Raw genomic sequence first — 18,610 nt, forward strand, 5'->3', positions numbered from 1 at the left:
GAGCCTTCGATTCTCGTTCTAACACAGATTAGCTTACCCTGGATTCCACATGTGATAAGGAGACACTCACGTGAAGACGCTTGATGATGTGGTCTGAGGTGACCGACGACAACATGAAGGGCCCACGACCAGGTGCGCCGTTCATCTGGGGGCCTGCGATACCGCCGGCGCCTCCGATTCTCCCGTTACTGGACATGGAGAGGTTGCTGCCCTGCCTTCCCCTGTACTGCTGCATATCACCGCCTTGGGAGGGTCCGAGACTGGCGCGTTCTTGCAGGATCGAGATCACCAAAATTCATCTCCATCACGTTGCTGGAGGGGTTGGCAAAACCGGCATGTTCCACCTTGGCAGCCACCTTGTGATGGACGACGGTCTTCTGATCCTCGCTGACAATGTCGATGCCCAGCTCGAGATGATCCTGGGTCTGCAGCTCATGAGGCTCAGACTCGCGGTTCTCGGCGGAGAGGCGGCTGCCGTTGACAAATGTTCCGTTTGACGACTTGACGTCGCGGATGAAGATCTTGCCCATACGGTCAGCCCATACCTCGGCGTGTTGCCTGGACAGCACCTTGCTGTCGAAGAAGCCATTCGCAGGCGTCGGGATCGTCTTTTGGTTGGTCTGGCGGCCGATACGGAGGCTGTCGGGGTAGAACGGTACGGAAATGGTTTTGCGCTCAAAGGTGCCGTTGAGAGAGAGTAGGAAGAGCACAGGCTGGCCGGAGGGCATGGGCTCGCCGAGGGGACGTGCGCCCAGGCTCTGCTGCTGTGCCATCTGAGGTTGTCCGGGGTTCTGCTGCAGTGAGCTGCCGTTGATCGTGTGGCCGTTCATGGGGCCGCGCCCTGCCGGCATCCTGCCGAGCTCGACAGGGTTTTCTGGTTTCCCGGGCGGCCAGGGTGCCTTGGGCTGGGGACGCTTGCGGGATGCGGTGCTTGACCACGAGCTCATGTCCGAGTTGGTCGACGGCGCTCCATTCGACTGCGAGCCGTTGGTGGCGACGGTGGTGGTGGAGGAGGCGGAGGAAGTCGAAGAGATGGAAGAGGAAGAGTTGCTTCGCTGCATGGGCTTCCGCGGCATGAACATGCCTCTGACGTCGTCGGAGTTCATCGAGTTGAGGTTTTGGCCGCCGTTAATATTCCATGCCGAGCGGTTGATCTGCTGGAAGGAGGGAGGATTCGCCACGGCCGTCATGAGGAAAAGAGTCGTTCGGGAGAAACTGTCGCAGATGGTGAGGAAACTGGTCGGCGTTCGTCGATGGGGAGAGAAGGAGGGAGGAGGGCGAAAGAGGGAGGCTCAACGCGTCGGCAGCTCGATGGTTGGTCGCTCCTCCGACACAGAAACGACTCGAACAAGTCGTCTCCGAGATGCCCAGTCGCGTCGAAAATATCGTAGGTATGGCGGCAGGTCGTGAAAATGATGTGACTAGGCGCAAGAAGGAAAAGTCAGTGGTCACGGTCGCAGGGTTAGGGAGGAGGGTGGCCGGTAAATGGGGCGGCCAGGCGGCCTGACACGAGCACGGACCCCGACAGCGACCGAAAAAATGACATGGATACAAGGAGCAGCGGGCCGTGAACTCACCTAGCAATTGAAGTCGATGGCAAGCAACGTGGTGCGCGTCTGGCGACAGCAAAAAGTCGAAGGCCAGTTGAGGTGGTCAAGGGTCAATTCAGTTGGGAGGACGTCTGGCTCTTCGTCCCAGCAATGATTCGCTAAGCGCTTAGCGTCAGGACACACGGGCCAGAGACCACACGCGCCTGAGCCGCACGGCCAGCGACGTTGCACAGTGACAGTTGACGGCCACTGGCTGCGATGCAATGGGGCTGCCGCAAGAGAGAGAGAGAGAGAGAGAGAAGGAAAAAGCAACGGGTTGCCAGCTAAGGCATGCGATGGTACAAGGTCACTTGCATATGGGATTCTTGCACGAGCATCATGAAATGCTTGTCGTGGGCTATTCCACACCGACGTTTTGGGCGGGAAAGCTCCGTTAGACGCCTGACAGACCCACAAAACCAGCTCACGTGAGAGCACAGCACTGGGCGCGCCTGGATACGGCCATAACGTTAGGGGGCAGGCATCATTTTAGTGGAAGTAGGAGGCCAGGTGAAGTCTCGGATAGCACTGTGGTAGGCCCATCCCCTCCCGTCAGGCCATCCGTCTCCCCATACGATCCACGTGACATGAGAGGCGCACGGGCCGTTTCAAGCTCCCCTGCTGTTGCTCCTCCACTCGAGTCGAAACTATTGGATCGCGGTCGACTGTCAAAAGTTCAGTGCCTGACCCGACGCTGTTGAAGTTGCGATACCACCAGACGCGAGGTCCTGTCCTGTCCTGTCCGATTCCACGACATCATCTCTGTCCCCTAGACGCAGAATCCCTCCTACAATCCCCACCGCCAATATGCCTCCCATGCCCTCGAACGCTGGCGGCCACCCAGCCGCCCAATCCAACCTGGACAAGCGTACGAGCACATGAAAGAACCCTTGCTAGCAATGGCGTCGGAGTACTGACAAGTCGCAGTCAAGATGGGAGCCATCATGGGTGGCAGTATGTGAACGAAGCATTCTCAGCGCAAGACCCCAAGCTCACAGGATTACTAGCTGTCGGTACCATCATGGGCTTCATCTTTGGTACGTCGGCCTACCCACTACAGCCACTCGGCCGCACCGAACCCGAGAATGCGCCGACTGACAGAGAAAAATGACAGGCACCGTCAGCATCTTCCGCTACGGCGCTGGACCTAACGGTATCATGAGGACCCTGGGCCAGTACATGCTGGGATCCGGGTCAACATTCGGGTTCGTCTCGAGACCTCTCACTGTCTCTCCCCACCAAGACGAGGCCGACCCTGGCTGACCACCCGCGTTCCAGTTTCTTCATGTCCATCGGCAGCGTCATCCGATCCGACACATCCCCTATCGTCGAGCAGGCCTACCGTCAGGCGCAGCGAAGGGCCTTCATCATGTCCCACCCCGCGATGCAGCGCCCGAGGTCCGACTAGATCGATCGACCGACCGAAACGAGACACACCACGCACAGGCGCGGCATGTACATCACCACCCCGCCCTCGAGAATCATTCGATCGTGTTTTCGGAGGCGTCTGTGTATAGTAGGAGAGATCTGGGGCCATATCACGACTGGATGATTAGAGAACCCTGCAAAAAGAAAAAAAGGATTGCATCTTCAAGCTGTTACAAAATACGTTCTTCATCAGGTGTTGGAGTGAGATCGTGGCCCGCCCTTGGAATCATTCGCTGAGCTCTTTCCTGCCGAGAGACGGTGATATGACGTTCACATCATCGCGTCTTTGTCTTCTTCCACCTCCTTCCAGGTAGGTACTCTGCGTACCCAACGGACATGGACATTTTGTCGTCATTCGAGGTATCGCCCTGCAGTCAGCGCAGCCTTGCAGATGCAGCGCCCGAAGCCGATGGAACGATATGGCAGCAGCTTGGGAGACCACGAATGCTTTTCTGGTTCGCAATTTATTTCTTCAGCTGTCCAACCTTCAACGACGTCTCAACCTCGTTTGCGACCTCACGAGCTGAACATGCCTGCAACCTGCGGCTGCGGAACTCCGCCGCGCATGTCACCCTCTCCGCCGGCTGGAGTACTTCCCCGTTACATTGAAGCCTTTCTCCCGCCTTCAAGAGGGCCCAGGCCTATCAAGTCGCTGTGCAGCCTTGACACCCTGCGCGCCATGCAGCACTTCGGCTCGCCTCGAACCGCGCCATCGACCAAACGCCATGTTGTGCTGATTGACAGATGGAACGCCGGCTACCCTATTTGGCTCTCACTCTGCAACTGTGCAGGCCTTGCATTGTGTAATCCCGCCGCCGTCTCCTATCTTTCGTCACGTATATGACGAAAGCCGAATCCAAAACCTGGTCCCTGGTCGTATCATTTCATCCGTAGATCCCCGCCCAATATAACTCTTCGACTGCCCGCCTATGTTCAATCATCATCGTGCCGTATCTGTTACGTCGACCTCTTCTTACTCTTGAATTTCACGTTCGCGAGTCTGTCATGTTTGCCAAGTCGTTCGCCGTGTGGTATATGAGCCTCGGTGCTGCAGCCGCCGCTGGGGCGAGCTCATACAACTACATGTAAGCGACGTGAACCATCCTCACCTCCGCCTCGTCTGACAATGCACAGAGTCGTGGGTGGCGGAACGGCGGGTCTCACCATTGCCAGGCGTCTCAGCGATGACCCAAAGGTCTCCGTGCTAGTTCTAGAAGCGGGCGACAACCATTCCGAGGACCCCAATGTTCTGGTGCCCGGGCTTTTTCCAGCCATGTATGGTAACCCTAAGTATGACTGGGACTACAAGACGATCCCGCAGGTACGAGCGAAAATCGTGGATGTGCCATCGTTGCCTTCTAACAGCGTGCAGACTTCCGCCAACGACAGGGTATTCGCCCACATTCGCGGCAAACAGCTCGGCGGCTCATCCGCCGTCAACTTCATGTTCTGGACTCACGCCGCGCAACAGGATATTGACAACTGGGGCGAGCTCGGCAATAAGGGCTGGTCGTGGAAGGAACTGGCGCCATACTATGAGAGGTCGGAGACCTTCATGCCGCCCTCTCAACAGCTGATCCGGGACTTGCGCCTGGAGTTTGTTGACCCCAAAGCCCATGGCTACAAAGGCCCCATTGTCAACGCGTTTCCGGATCTCCACAGCCCGCTACTTCCGGCGTGGCCACGCACATACGAGACTCTGGGACTGGGCGTCAATGGAGACCCTCGAAGCGGGCTGGCGCTGGGGGGATTTGTTAATCCCCTTAGTATTGACCCTTCGCGACGCGAAAGAAGCTATGCTGCGAATGCTTATTTGGGTCCCATTCGCAAGCGAACGAACCTCAAAGTCATCACCGGGGCTCTTGTCGACAAGATTCTAGTGGACAAGATTCGGTCCACGGCGGTAGCCACTGGTGTTCAGTGGACCAAGGACGGCGCCAAGGACACGGCAGATGCTCGTAGCGAGGTGATTCTCTCCGCCGGATCGATCGCCTCGCCTCAGATCTTGGAGCTCTCGGGTATTGTGGGCAGGCGGCTCTTGCAGAAGCACGGCATAGAGGTGAAGGTGGACAATGCCAATGTCGGACAGAATTTGCAGGATCATCTTTACGTTCCACTTGGGTAAGTACGCTTCCACAACTGATATCGGTGATCCCCCCCCCCCCCGGCCAGATCTGTCGTAATTCAACATCCAATACTGACGCCCTGCTAGTTTCGCCACCAAAACCGGCGTCCCGACGAATGAGGACTTTGCCAACATGACGTACTTCCAGGAGCAGCTTGATCTGTATCTCAACAACAAGACCGGCCGTCTAGCAACGTCAGGAGCCAGTTCTGGTCTGCTATCACTGCCGCAGCTTGCGTCAACGCTTTACGCGAGCGGTACAGCCCTCCAGACCAGCTTCGTAGGCCTCGCCGAACAGTACGCCCTCATTGCGAGGGGTCTCGCAACCGGCGAGGTCGCGCAGGAGCTGATCATCGAGGGAGGCATCTCGCCCCAGTTCTCCAACGACTCGACGCTCTTATTCAGGGCCTCCACTCCGGGCAACTTCATCTCCGTGCTCGGCGTCCTGCAGCACCCGTTCTCGCGTGGATCAGTGCACATTCGCTCCCGTGATGCGACGATGCATCCCGAGGTCGACCCGCGCTATCTCTCGCACCCCGCCGATCTCCAGCTTCTCAAGATCATTGCCCTGCACCTCCAGGCCGTGGCCAAGACGCCGCCGCTGAGCGCGCTGATGCAGGGAGGCGGCACGGTGTACCAGCCGGGCTACCACCGGCTCACGGCCGAAAATGTGGAGAGATGGGTCCGCGCCGCGGCACAGAGCGAGTACCATCCGTGCGGAACCGCGGCGATGCTGCCTAGGGCCAAGGGCGGCGTGGTGGATGAGCGGTTCCGGGTGTACGGAGTTAGCAACCTGCGTGTCGTCGACGCGAGCGTGTTCCCGCTGATCCCTCGAGCAAATACGCAGAGCCTTGTGTACGCTATTGCTGAGAGGGCGGCAGAGTTCATCAAGCGGGCTACTTAGTCTGCAATGAATGCGTACATGGCATGGCGCGGTTTTGTTTGCCCATGCATTTTCCTCTTCGACATTTCCGTCTTCAAGTAATACTCTTGGCAGCATATAGGAGTAGTCCGTCCGGCGTAGGAGGGTGCGAATCTGAGACTACTTGACCTTCGATCCACTACTTATCTTGTGGGCTGGGGACCCAGGGCAGTTAGGGACCAGCAAATGGCCAATCGTCACTGATTTCGGATACTAACCTTTGGCAAGTGATGAGAAATCACGCGCCCGGCGCGACTGAGCGGCGCGAGAGACCAGAAACCAAGGCATAGCCTGTCATTCCCATAATCTCCATCGTCGTCATCCTTCGCTGTAGTGCTAGAGATTTGATCCGACGCCACGCGCGAATACGTGGTCTCCCCCTCGTCATCTCCCGCTCCCCTCAGACCTAGAGTCAATCCATTCCGAGTGCCTGACTTGCGCCAACTGCCCTGGCAAAAGAAGTGGGCGGTCTCCAACTCGGCAGTGGGTTCATCTGATTGCGGGGACCAGCCACTCTGATCGAGATGGACCACGGATGACTGTGGACCGCGTTCAGATTGATGGACACGGTCCCCATTGCAGTCTGACCTGAGCTTTGCAGTGGCCTGTCTGCAGGTCCATCCTACTCTGGCCTTGTGCATGGCTGGCAGATGATGGGCGACAAGCGATAGGGGGCGGGCGACGCGGGCTACCAAGATTTCGTGGCGGACAAACTCCCGTTTTTAGCGAGCAAGCCTCTTCGACATGTGCCTTATTGTGTGCTGCAGAAGCAAGGGTTCCCCTCTTCTCTTCTGTGTGTCTGTGTCTGTACTATCTTCGTCCGTGCTCTTCGCGTCTCTCTCTCGATCAACGTACTCGGGGGTCCACCCACCGCCTACTCACAGGGGTCGTCCAAGCCTGAATCTGGGCTAACGCAGATCTGGTCTTGGGGTTGGAGATGGTCAGCGGATTGGAGGCAGCTGTCGAATCAACGTCGATCAAGTCCGCGACGAAAACCGCCGCCAGAGGGGGCATTTGGATCATGTCCGCCTTTTCCCGCCTGCCCTTCTTCTCACAATGGGTTGCGTTTCTGAGGACGAGGATGAATGATGCCGTCGGATTATTAGACCCTCGCGCGGTATCGACACTGAGTTCTTTGGGACTCGCAATTGTAGGTTGGTCAACGCTTGCGAAGGCGCTTGTGAGTTCAGCCTGAGCTGCGGGCATTCTCCCCCGGCGGCAGGCAAAATGGCGAAGGTTCACAAGTCTTCACAACGGTAAGCTGTGTGGCATCCCTCCCCCTTGCTGCCATTGCCACGACGGTTGAGAGCAGACTGCCAGAGGACTTCCTCGCCATCGATCAAACCTCAAGATACCAAAACAGCAGTGTCTTCAGCCGAACCTCTGCAGTGCAGCATGGTTCCTCGGCATCTCGGCTCAACAAGAGCGAAACTATGACTACCCTTTTCAAGGCAGCAAAGCAATACAGGTGGAGACAGCTTTTCCGGCCCGCATCAGTGAGGTCAGGTCAAGGTCTCCAGCACGAGCCGGTGCCTTGCAGCGTACCCCCTATGCCTCTCATTCGAACGAAAGCTACGTAGTAGAGAATGAATAGAGAAGCGCAAACCATGGTTCGGTACCCCGAGCGCCAAGCGCCTCGCGAATCCTCGTTCGGGAGCGTCCATGTAATTATGTACGGGGGACCCGCATGCTTTGAGCAATCAGCACTGCTTAAAGCCTACCATGGCCGCCTCCCCGAAGCCTCTTCCTCCGTCTGCCCTTGCTTTCGTGGCATCATACTCGCAGTTCCCAGGATCAGGGGAGAATGCCCGGGTAAAGAAAACGTACAAACCCCCTGCTAGTCATGAAAGCTTGCCTCTCCCTCGTTGCCCAAACCAGGATACCCCAAGCCAAGGGACGACCCGTTGCGATGACTATGGTAGACCACTTGTAACGATCTCTCCTCTGTACCTCTGACGGCCTGGCATTGGGGGAAATCCACATGCGTCTGCAATATGCAGCCCACCGCCCACTGCTTGCTCCCCCCTTCCCCCCTTTTCCAGTCTCCTTTCAGTGAACCACATTGCACGTTCCTTACCCCTCAGTCTCCTCTCATCAGCCGGTCTGGGGGTGGTGGTGGTGGAGGAGGGGACTTGAGAGTTTGGGGAACCCATGCTCCCACCCTTTCGATCTCGACCATGTGTCTCGGACCATGCCTTGGCCCATGGGATTAAGGTCTAGTTTGGGATTCGGGACGAGGTCCTGTGATGATCAAGATGTAGGAAGCTTAAGGTGGTCCCTCGCAGGCATGTTGGTTCCTGAATGTTATTACACCCGTCACCTGCTGTCTCGTTCGATACGCGAACCATCTGTCTCGGGTCCCTTCGCTTCCCAACCCCACGTTTTCCTGTCGCTGTGTACTGCCGTCCGCTTTGATTGCCTGCCACACCTTCCTTCGCCATGTTTGGTGGTCGATCTGAATCAGAGCAAGGTGCTGCGGGTGGCCAACAACAGCATTCGCAGTCTCCTCATGATAGAATGATGCTTTACGCGAAACCCATACAACCCAAGCCTGTCAAGAGCCGGTCCCGAGCAGGTATGTTGTCATTTTGATGATCGTATCTGCGTCGGCAGAGCTGTGGCTAATACAGGTCCTTTAGGTTGCAAGTACTGGTGCGAATCCCTTCTAATGTGCCATGCTCTCTGAACTATACCCAGCTCACATTACTTCCCCAGCCGAGACAAGGTATGTTCCGTTCCTCTGATTCAGTTCCCACCTCTGGCCGCCGTCTCCCTAAGACCGTTGACCAACTCGTTGTCCCCTCGTAGCGAAAGAAGTGCTCCGAAGAAAAGCCACGATGTTCGCGTTGCGTCCAGTTCGGCGTCGAGTGCGTCTACGAGCCCATCAAGAAGCGCAAGAAGCGCACCACAAAGTTCACGGTCCCTTCGCCCCCGGACGCTGGCAGCACACCAGGTTCCTCCGGTCCCAGCACGGCGCCTTCTGACCCCACCTTGAATCAGCAGCACCTCCAGCAGCCGCACCTCCATCAGGCCTATTTTGAGCCTGGACAGACACCAGAGGGGCTCGCCTCGTTCCTGGACCCCTGGGCCGGCGGCGACACATCCATGTCCGACTCGACGACCGGGACCTCGCCGTCGCTGCTGGGCTATGATGATGCGGCACTCGGCGAGAACACGTACCAGATTGGCACCTTTGATCTCGCCGGCGCCAACGTCTGCGGGACGCAGGCTGAAGTCATACCTTCGCTGGCATGGAGCCCCCAGATCGAAGAGGATCTCCTGCCGTGGCCATTCCTGGCGGGCCACATGGACTGGGGAGAGCAACAGCAACAGCAGCACCAGCAAATTCTCGCCCCAGCACCACCGGCTCACATGCCTTGGCTGGCTCCGGCGTCACCAAGGCCTAGGGGGTCGTTCTCGGCCGTGGCCGACCCGACATCGCAGACGCTGGACCACAATGCGCTGGTAGACCATTTCTGCCACTCGGTTGCTGGAAGTCTGTTACAGGGTGGCGGAAGTGCTGTCGTAGACCATGTTGGGTCGCTGTGCTTTGGGAGTGCGGTGGTGAGAGATGCGGCGTGTGCGCTGGCTGGTGCTGACCTGATACGGACGGGGTTGAGAGACGATGTTGACCATGGGTTGTTCCACGAGCAGGCCTTGATCGGGTTGACCACCTTGACCGAAGTCGAAGAGGACTGGGCAAAGGAGCAGACGCTCGGAGCGATGCTGTTGCTGGTGTACTACGAGATGGTATGTTCTGTGATGGATGCATCGAGCTTGGACATCGCTGACTCGCAGGATGAATAGCTTCTTCAGAGAGGCCCGACAAATTTGATCAGTCGGCACATGCAACACGCTTGGAGGGTTCTCGAAATAGTCCACGCCTCAGAAAACCCAAGGCTTGTCTTTTTCCGTGAGGTAGGGTTCGCTGGATCGCGTCCTCGCTGAACCTCCGCTGACAGATGGCCAGGCCTTCAGATACTTTGATGTCATCCACGCGCTCTCTTCTGGCACCTCGCCCTGCTCTCCGTCCCCGTCATCGGTTCATTCCCACACTTCGGTCCCGGCTTTGGACTCCTCCATTAGCGCCATCTCCGGCTTCACAGCCGACCTCTGGCCCATCCTCCACCGCCTTGCCTCTCTACTCTGTCGACAGAGAGATCAGAGCCTTTCCAGGGGCCCGCATGGGTCTTCCGAAGACAATGAAGCTAGCGACGAGCGAGAGGCGGCTCTTCATGAGCTAGAACAGGTTCTCGTCGCATGGGAGCCCGCCCTTCCACCTGGCTACACTCTTGTCAACCGTGTTGTCGATGGACCAGAGGACGCCCCTGATAATGAAGTTGCGCGCATCCGCGTCATGACAAGCAAGGCGCTTGCGTGCAAACAGAGCGCTCTCATAGTGTTGAACCGCGAGCAAAACGCCGAGGCGGTGCAGCGGCATGCTAGGGCGGCGCTTTGGCACTGTGTCTCGGCGACGGGACCGCATCTGCCGCCGGGGCGCGGTACGGGCGCCGGGATGCTTTGGGCTTTGTTCGAGGCAGCATGCGAAGCCGGAGATGGCCGAGATCGTGGCCTCGCGAGGCAGGCTTTCGCGGCAGTCGAGGCAGCGAGAGGTGTGGTCAATGCTGCAAAGGCCTGGGAGGTGGTTGTGGAAGTCTGGCGAAGGAGGGATCTGGCGAAGGCAGGTGGGAGGGCCGATCCTGGGGGTGGCGGATGGAGAAGAATCGCCGAAGAGATGGGGTTCAGCCTGGTATTTGGATAGATGCGAGGCCTGTGGGACGGTGTGTTGTTTCGAGCCGTTTGTTTCCATTGCTTCTATTGTTGGACGTATACCCCTGAATGTTGACGAGTTCAAGCCGGTTGGAGGCGTTTGCAACGGCTTATGTCAAGTAAGCACCCGAAACTTTGTTTCAGATTCCCCTATTGGCACATAAAGGACGTGAATGACGATGGCGAGACACATTGCGTCCTCGTGTGACTGTGAGCGTTTGTGTTCCCAGTACTGGCCGATGTCGTCCAAATTTACTAGATATTACGCCCTAAGTGCATAAAATCAACGACCGACGAAATGATAACGCCTTGAAATTGCACCATATCAAGACTATTCGGACATTTAGCTGTCCTTCGTAGTTTCCCCATATCACAGCTTTCATAAGAGCTTCATAATGGAGTGGGAAACAAGCTTCAAAGCGCTCCCGTACATGAAGTTCGAGACGGAGTCATCGCAACTGAGATGCTCGGTATTATTTATTGCATTCCAAACATGAGCAGAATGTGCTGGTGGTTCATTATAAAAAAAGTAAACAGATAACCTTCGTGAAGGAACGGATGGACGCCAGGTTGACTCCCGCGATGAAAAGAGAAGAAAGCCAAAACCGCCTTGCCACTTATTAATCAACATCCTCGCTGCCCCAAGTATCTCTCGTCATCACCCTTCTAAATGCAGTAGGGGCTCTGGTTCTGCTCGTTGAAGTAGCAATCAGTGTGAGGGGGGCAGTCGCCGGCGTACTGTGCGCATCGTTAACATCGTGGCGGTCATGTACAGGCAGGGCTCAAACATACCACCCAGAGCGCAGACACGTCGCAGACCTGCCAGCCTTGCTGACCATAGTTACCAACAGCGCAGGAATAGGTGCCCGGCTTGCAACCTTCGGTAGGAGGAGTGTAGTCGCCAGGGCGGGCGACAGCCGAGCTGGCGGCAATGACGGCGGTGGTGAGGAGAGTGAGGAACTGCATTTTGAAATGTGGTTGCTTTGATAAGAGCAAAGGCTTGATTGAATGTGGGAGGCGGTCAGTTGTAAGTTGTTGGAATGTGTGAAGATCTGATGCGGTGACTTGCTGGATGATGAGACCAGAAGTTGTCATTCAGCGAAATATGTTGCCATCTTTATACTAAAGCTTTCATCGCTGATAGACCAAACCTCGGCCATCATCTCGTAAACAGCCCACACCATGTCTCTCGACACGAGAATAGATCCTCCCGCTCAACATCGTCGGCGACATTGACGGACTCGACAGCGACTGGCAGAAGAAACGATGACATGCGGCTGGAGCTAGCAGCCGTCGCCTCCGCCACGCTCAGCCCTGCCCGTCACGACCAATCTGCTCCCCCAGATACTCAGTTCCCACCACGTCACGTCTGCCGACAGCACGCAGGGCGGGGTGCAGAACCACTACGTCGACCCTCTCGGCAGCACGACAAACGTTGGCGCATGCTTGTTCCACCAGCCGGCCCCTCCTAGGAAACAAAGCGCATACGGCACGCCGGCTCTGCCTTACGGGGTGTCAGCTAGGCTGGTTTGAGTCAAGACTTCGGGAAGTTTGTACGGAATCTCTGGGCGCTGGTTGGGCACGTTATCCTCCCCGCACCACCCATCGCACGCGGATCAGCCGCATTAGGTTACCTGTCGGCTGAGCCGGAACTATCCACCTACCCCCAAGGCAAGCCCAACGCCATGAGCTGCTATTATTATCTCATCTTGATGGTGTCGTGAGGTGTACCCGGTGACGATGAAGACGTTGAGACAGATCATGAGCCAAGCCACGGCTAGAAAGAAGTGGGCTGGGGCGGGCGATCATACGGCAGATCCATACACGTACGTATAGCTTGTCATTATCATTATGGAGAAATAGCCTTCTCTCGATGCTGATTGCACGTTATCCCTTCTCAGCCGAGGGGCTGATTCAGATCTCTCCGAACGGTGAGCAGCGCTTCCTCGTGTTGTCAACTTGGTGTTCAGCTGTTTGTCCTGCCGGACGGGGACATGCTTCTTTTCCGGGGGCCCCAGGCGACTGATCAGTCAGATGCTCAGTGCTCGCAGATGTGTCTTGAGACGCGCAAGCAGGGTCAATTCAATACCTAAGAGGAACAATATCTGCCGCTTTTCCCAATCAGAAAGCATCAGCTCCGCCCAGGTTGGCAGCGTCGGCCAACCCCCACAACAGTACCACCACGACCATGACAAACATGAGCCACGAACGACTGCTCCTCAAGCACATACGACCATACCTACTGGAAAGCTCGGGATCCCGTCCGCTCTCCCTTTGATAAACCAGTAAGGGCCAGATCAGTAGTCGGGTGGGTGACCACCGGCGAATCCCTGGTGTTGTATGTTTTGCATTTTTGACGGACGCGCACCTCGCTCGGTTAGATCGAGTGACGCGGCAGTAAGCGGCTCCGTGGTGGAGACGAATATAACGAATGATGTATTCAGTCTTGCTTGCTTGCTGCCCGCCCTCGCCGTTGTCTGTCCATGAACAAGGTTTACACAAGTTCGGCCGTTCTCAAAGCGACCTTTCCGCTCCATTGTCAAATCACACTACTCATGACCGCAGTCTTCAGGTCTTGTTGCCCTTATGGTTCCCGAAGAGGCGCAATCGATTCGGCCCGTGAATTGGCGTGTAACGTTGCCCTCCCCCCTACACTCTCGACCGTGCCGCGTGGCGCTTCCCATTGTCGGCCCATACTCTTGACACGGCGGCGACTTTCATGTCGCGCGAAAGTGCTTTCCGAACCACGCGATGCACTGATCCTCGGCCTCCTCGCCCGGTCCGTCCACCTTTTCGTCCTTTGGAAACGAAGCCCGCAGCGCGAACCCGTGAGTCGATCCGTCATACACTATGATCTCGCCATGCCTGGCTTCGATGACCGGCCGCACCCGCTCGGCCTTGGCTGTCGGGATCTGGTTGTCTTCGCTGCCTACGGCAATGGACAGCGGCACGACGAGCTTTTCGAGGTCGCCGGGCAGTACCACGAAGCTGGGGTGGCCGGTAAAGGCGGCGTCGATGAGGGGCTGGTCGTGGCTCCCGTCGTCGCCGCCGCCGCCAGTGGGGCCCTGGGCGAGGAGCACGGTGTGCTTGCCGCCCCAGCAGAAGCCGACGGCACCGAGGGGCAGGGCGGGCTCGTCGGCGCGGACGGCGGCAAAGAAGGTCTTGACGCGCGGGTGGGTGATGCCGAAGCGGTTGCGGTAGAAGAAGGGGACGACGACCAGGAGAGCCGAGACGAGGTTATAGCTGGGGCACCGGTCAGCACGTGTGTGATTTGGTGACGAGGCAGGGCAGGAGGCGATGATGGCACGTCGGCGAGAGCGGGAACGTACGCCTTGGACAGAAGGTTGGCGTCGCCGAAAATGGCACGCATGTTGGCGAGCATGGACACGGGTGCGGCGTGGCCGTCCATGAAGTCGGGGAGGTACACCTTGTAGCCGCCCTTGTCGGCATATCTGTCGGCGATGAGGCGGGCGTTGGGGAACTCCCAGCCAAAGACATCGGGAATCACGACGATGATGCCCTTGGCCGGCTGCTGGTTTTGAGGCTCGGTCATGTACACGTCGAAACCGTGGAGAGTCGTGACTCGCCCCCGTGGAATTCCCTTGTGCAGGGCGCCGCTGAAGCAATCGGGACAAGACATGGTGGTGCAGACGAGACCTCAGACTCTTGTACTGCGGCTAATCAACAGGTTCAATTGGAGAGACGGTCACTCGGCGATGCGAAGTCGACGAGGTCGAGGATCAATCGTTGACGATGCGATCGGTTCAATTGCTTAGCTGAAGGCGGGAATGAGATGGCGACCAGCAGCCCTCCTCAGCAGCGCGCGAGATGAAGCAGCTCAGGAAACAGGACATGGCGTTCGGGGGGCACGAAAAACAGTGAGTGTCTGATTGGGTCTACCTGGGGGCTGAAGGGCTGAATCCATGACGCTAGGAAGAATCTGGCGATGTCTCTGCGTGTTCGTCGGACTCGAACAGTAGGCAAGAGCGTGAAGGTGAGCGATTGACAGATGTATCAATGTTCCGTCTTCTCGAGGCGAGATACGGCGTGCGCGTGTCGTTGTCCAGGCTGTGGAAGTATTCCGGGAGGGTTGATGATCACAGCCTTCCTACCTTCCTACCTACCTACCTAGGTAGGTAGGTACGGCGGGCGAGTCGAACTGGCAGCTGTTCCAGCCCCAGCCCCAGTCGATATGCAGACCAGTGGCTGGTGCTTATCAGTATCGTGGCTGGTGGACAATTTTGGATTAGACTGCCAACCGGCCGGAGTGGAGGCCCAAGTGTTATCCCGAGTCCGCTCCAAGCTCCTGTCCTGCCCCCACCCGACCACAGCCTTCTTTTGACTCCTGATGAACAACTGAATGCGGGCTCGAGTCGCCCTGCCATCTTCGCCATCTGGCCTTGTTCAACAATCGCTGTCCATCGCATGGCAGGACAGATCGAACGAAGAAAGTTTTCGTGCAGGTGATTTTCTGTTATTCGGCACCGACATTTAGCAAGTTTTCCGGGAGCAAGCACCTGCCACGACCAGGTACTTTGTCGTGACAACCCCGCGATGTCCCCGACCGGAGACGGCATAATCTGAAATCGGTCGACTCAGTAACACATCACTCGTGAACCCACCAAGATGGCCGAGCCCAACGCCCGTCCGTGCCGCCTGCGCCCGCGGACCTGCAAAGACCGAGAATCGCCTTGCCGAAAAGCATTCTCTGGTATGAGGCTTACGCCAAGCCGAGCCCACAGGGCTGATATTCGCTCGGCAGAGATGGAGCCTCGATCGATTCAACCGGTTCCACGCCGCTCATTTGCGCCCTCAGATAAGCATATGCAGTCGAGAGGTGCCTAGTCAGCAACGTCGTGAGTCGAATGTTGGCCTCAAACTCGACGAGTGTCCTCGACGAGTGTACTCGACGAGTGTCGATGACCGAAAGCTTCTGGTAGCACGCCGAGGGACCCAGTCCATCAATATCTCACCATGACAGATTGTACCATTCCACCATGAGCCACCACCCACCTGCTGGGTGGGTTCGCTGGGTCATCCCGAGCGCCGAACCCGCCGAACCCACCGGAGCCTCACTCATGCAGCCCACTCCGGCCCTCACCCCCTGCCCATCAGCGAGCTCGCCTAGGCACCACCGGAGGCGCAATCCTGGTCAATCCGTCCCGTTCGACATGAAATCTCGCAAGCGTGGGATCCCGCCATCAAAGTCCTCTGCTGCGGTCTGGGCGTCTTTGGGCCTAAAGTTCCAGGCCCCCCCTGCTGCAAAATGTGTCCGAAGTCGTGCTTCTATGTTGTTGTCGTTTTCATTGTGCCAACGGAGCGGGGACTCTTCTCTGTTATCAACCTCCCTTTTCTATTCGCCGTGGCAATGTTGAGCGCGACTCATTTATGCATCCAGGATCGGCTCCCCTGAGCCAACTTTGCCGTGCCCGACCCCCATCACGGCAAACACGCCTAGCCCGATCACACGCAACGCTCTGCTTTCTCGCTGTTACTGATACCCACGAATGCCGTCCTGAACCCCGCGGATACTTCCGTGGAACACCGGGGTGAATCACCGTGGTTGATAATTATACACTCAAAGCCACCTTGGTCGATTATTCACCTCACGGTATTGATGGAGCAGACACGCTGATCATTACAAAGATTACCTTGCCCGGTTCCCCCCCCCCCTCTCTTTGACCTGAACTCATAAGAAAAGTCAAAAGCAGCTTCTGTACTACTGCCCCTGAACTATACCAAACAGCTATCGCATGAGAAGCTCCTGGGACCTGATTATTCGACTACAATCATCTGCCGAGGAGAAAGAACACGCCACGACCGAACATCTCAGGGTGTCTCAAGCCCTCCACCATGGGGACCTACTCCGAGGAGCCATCTGCGAAGACGCATATCGGCTCGTCTCGACACTCATCTTCGACACAAGTCTCACAAACACATGATCAAGTCGAAGCACTAGCCCGCCGTGTCACGGCTCAGTCGGCCAGGCTCGACCATGAAACAGATAACAGCGCCCTCAACCCTGTCAAGGGTAGCAATTTGGATCCATTCTCAGCGGACTTTGACAGAGCCCTCTGGACCCAGGCCTACATACGCGAATTCGAGGCCGACCCTGACACGGCGCCCCCACGCAAGGCCGGCGTGGCGTTCCGCAACCTGGGCGTCTTTGGCCACACCTCGGGCGACCAGTACCAGCAGAGCACCGGTAACATCCTTCTCAGCTTGACCTCGACTCTTGCCGGGAAGGTCACTGGTCGTGCCGCTACTCGTGTAGACATCTTACAAGGCTTTGACGGCATCGTTGATCCCAAGGAAATGCTACTTTGTTCTAGGGCCCCCCGGCTCAGGATGCTCGACCTTTCTCAAAACCTTGTCAGGGCGTACCGAGGGACTCAACATCACAGAGGAATCATACATCAACTTTACAGGTGCTTCATCGTAGTACCCCTTCCGGCTGAATAACCACTAACATGAACCAGGCATCGACCCAACCCACATGCACAACTGGTTCCGGGGCGATGTGCTCTACAACGCCGAGGTTGACGTCCACCTCGCGCCCCTCTCCGTCGGCGACACTCTCGAATTCGCAGCGCGTGCTCGCGTTCCTGCCAAGATCCCCGGTGGCTTCAGCAAGAATGAGTACGCCCGTATCATGCGCGACGTCATCATGGCCACTTTTGGCATTTCCCACACCATTGACACAAAGGTCGGCGACGACATCGTTCGAGGTGTTTCTGGAGGCGAGCGCAAGCGCGTCAGCATCGCAGAGGCATCCCTCACAGGCGCCAAGTTTCAATGCTGGGACAACAGCACCCGTGGCTTGGACAGCGGCAATGCCATCTCCTTCTGCAAGACCCTGCGCGTTCAGGCAGACATTATGAATGTGGCTGCTGTCGTTGCCATCTATCAGGCGCCCCAGGCGGCCTACGAGGTGAGTCCAAAGCCCCCAGTTTGGAAGAGCGATCTAAGCTGACCAGTTCAGACCTTTGATAAAGTCACCGTGCTGTACGAGGGCCGTCAGATCTACTTTGGCCGTACTGAAAAGGCGAAACACTACTTTGAGCAACTGGGCTTCGAATGTAAGTCGCGCTTGATTGTCTGACTAACCTTACTTGGCCGCTGACATTCTCTTCAACTGAAGGCCCTGACAGGCAGACCACCGCCGATTTCCTGACATCCATGACGTCGCCACAAGAACGTCGCATCAGGGCGGGATGCGAGCAAATGGTCCCAAACACTCCTGACGAGTTCGCCGCCAGGTGGCGTGATTCGCAGGAACGTGCCGCTCTCATTACTGAGCTCGACCAATACGATGCCGCACATCCTCAACAGCAGCGTATGGATGAGTTTACGCTCAGCCGAAAGGTCGAGCGCAGTTCAGCGCAACGGCTTAAATCGCCCTACACGATCCCATATTTCGACCAGGTCAGGCTCTGTATCTGGCGTGGATGGAAGCGCCTGATTGCGGGATCCCCGGATTCACTGTGGCACAGCTTTAGCTTTCAAACTTGATTCATGGGTCCTCGTCCTTGGGTAGTGCATTCTACAAACCTCTCCCGGTGACACAAAGCAGTTTTTATCCCCCGCGGCGCTGTTGTCTTTTTTCGCACTCTTGTTCAATGCTTTTGCCAGCGAGCTTGAGGTAGGTTGCATCCCTGATCCACGCATATCTAAGAATCCCGAGGTGGCAGCTGACTGACCCCTCCAGGTCCTCACCTTATATATCCAGAGACCTGTTGTCGAGAAGCACAACCGATATGCTTCTATCATCAGTCG

General features: G+C 57.1%; 7 protein-coding genes across 7 annotated transcripts in view; 4 read left to right on the plus strand and 3 right to left on the minus strand.

Annotated features, from left to right (window-relative positions):
• The window catches only part of VDBG_02229 (conserved hypothetical protein), a gene marked incomplete at both ends in the record, with an annotated part of 2,355 nt that extends 1,165 nt beyond the window's left edge, over positions 1-1,190 (minus strand). Inside the window, 2 exons of the mRNA XM_003007995.1 lie at positions 71-188; positions 241-1,190. Of these exons, the coding sequence (XP_003008041.1) occupies positions 71-188; positions 241-1,190 (1,068 nt within the window). The remainder of the gene's footprint in view (positions 1-70; positions 189-240) is intronic.
• A 1,206-nt stretch (positions 1,191-2,396) lies between these two features.
• Positions 2,397-2,997, plus strand: VDBG_02230 (conserved hypothetical protein; the record flags this gene model as incomplete). The annotated part of the gene is made up of 5 exons (XM_003007996.1): positions 2,397-2,457; positions 2,517-2,543; positions 2,588-2,626; positions 2,704-2,794; positions 2,868-2,997. The coding sequence occupies 5 exons, from the start codon at positions 2,397-2,399 to the stop codon at positions 2,995-2,997; spliced, it is 348 nt and encodes a 115-aa protein (XP_003008042.1).
• A 1,025-nt stretch (positions 2,998-4,022) lies between these two features.
• VDBG_02231 (choline dehydrogenase) lies at positions 4,023-6,046 on the plus strand (the record flags this gene model as incomplete). The annotated part of the gene is made up of 4 exons (XM_003007997.1): positions 4,023-4,102; positions 4,152-4,338; positions 4,390-5,138; positions 5,230-6,046. 4 exons carry the CDS (start codon positions 4,023-4,025, stop codon positions 6,044-6,046), a joined length of 1,833 nt encoding a protein of 610 aa, XP_003008043.1.
• Positions 6,047-6,207: 161 nt separating this feature from the next.
• On the minus strand, positions 6,208-7,270 carry VDBG_02232 (predicted protein; the record flags this gene model as incomplete). Its single annotated transcript, XM_003007998.1, has 3 exons — positions 6,208-6,219; positions 6,283-6,777; positions 6,947-7,270. 3 exons carry the CDS (start codon positions 7,268-7,270, stop codon positions 6,208-6,210), a joined length of 831 nt encoding a protein of 276 aa, XP_003008044.1.
• A 1,233-nt stretch (positions 7,271-8,503) lies between these two features.
• Positions 8,504-10,826, plus strand: VDBG_02233 (conserved hypothetical protein; the record flags this gene model as incomplete). Its single annotated transcript, XM_003007999.1, has 6 exons — positions 8,504-8,639; positions 8,704-8,716; positions 8,780-8,789; positions 8,873-9,814; positions 9,872-9,982; positions 10,035-10,826. The coding sequence occupies 6 exons, from the start codon at positions 8,504-8,506 to the stop codon at positions 10,824-10,826; spliced, it is 2,004 nt and encodes a 667-aa protein (XP_003008045.1).
• A 2,725-nt stretch (positions 10,827-13,551) lies between these two features.
• VDBG_02234 (dienelactone hydrolase family protein) lies at positions 13,552-14,474 on the minus strand (the record flags this gene model as incomplete). Its single annotated transcript, XM_003008000.1, has 2 exons — positions 13,552-14,077; positions 14,164-14,474. The coding sequence occupies 2 exons, from the start codon at positions 14,472-14,474 to the stop codon at positions 13,552-13,554; spliced, it is 837 nt and encodes a 278-aa protein (XP_003008046.1).
• Positions 14,475-16,687: 2,213 nt separating this feature from the next.
• Positions 16,688-18,346, plus strand: VDBG_02235 (ATP-dependent permease PDR12; the record flags this gene model as incomplete). Its single annotated transcript, XM_003008001.1, has 5 exons — positions 16,688-17,206; positions 17,241-17,262; positions 17,314-17,765; positions 17,817-17,913; positions 17,976-18,346. The coding sequence occupies 5 exons, from the start codon at positions 16,688-16,690 to the stop codon at positions 18,344-18,346; spliced, it is 1,461 nt and encodes a 486-aa protein (XP_003008047.1).
• Positions 18,347-18,610: the final 264 nt, after the last annotated feature.

Source organism: Verticillium alfalfae, genomic scaffold (assembly GCF_000150825.1).
Source record: "Verticillium alfalfae VaMs.102 supercont1.2 genomic scaffold, whole genome shotgun sequence".
Classification (NCBI taxonomy): Eukaryota; Fungi; Ascomycota; class Sordariomycetes; order Glomerellales; family Plectosphaerellaceae; genus Verticillium; species Verticillium alfalfae.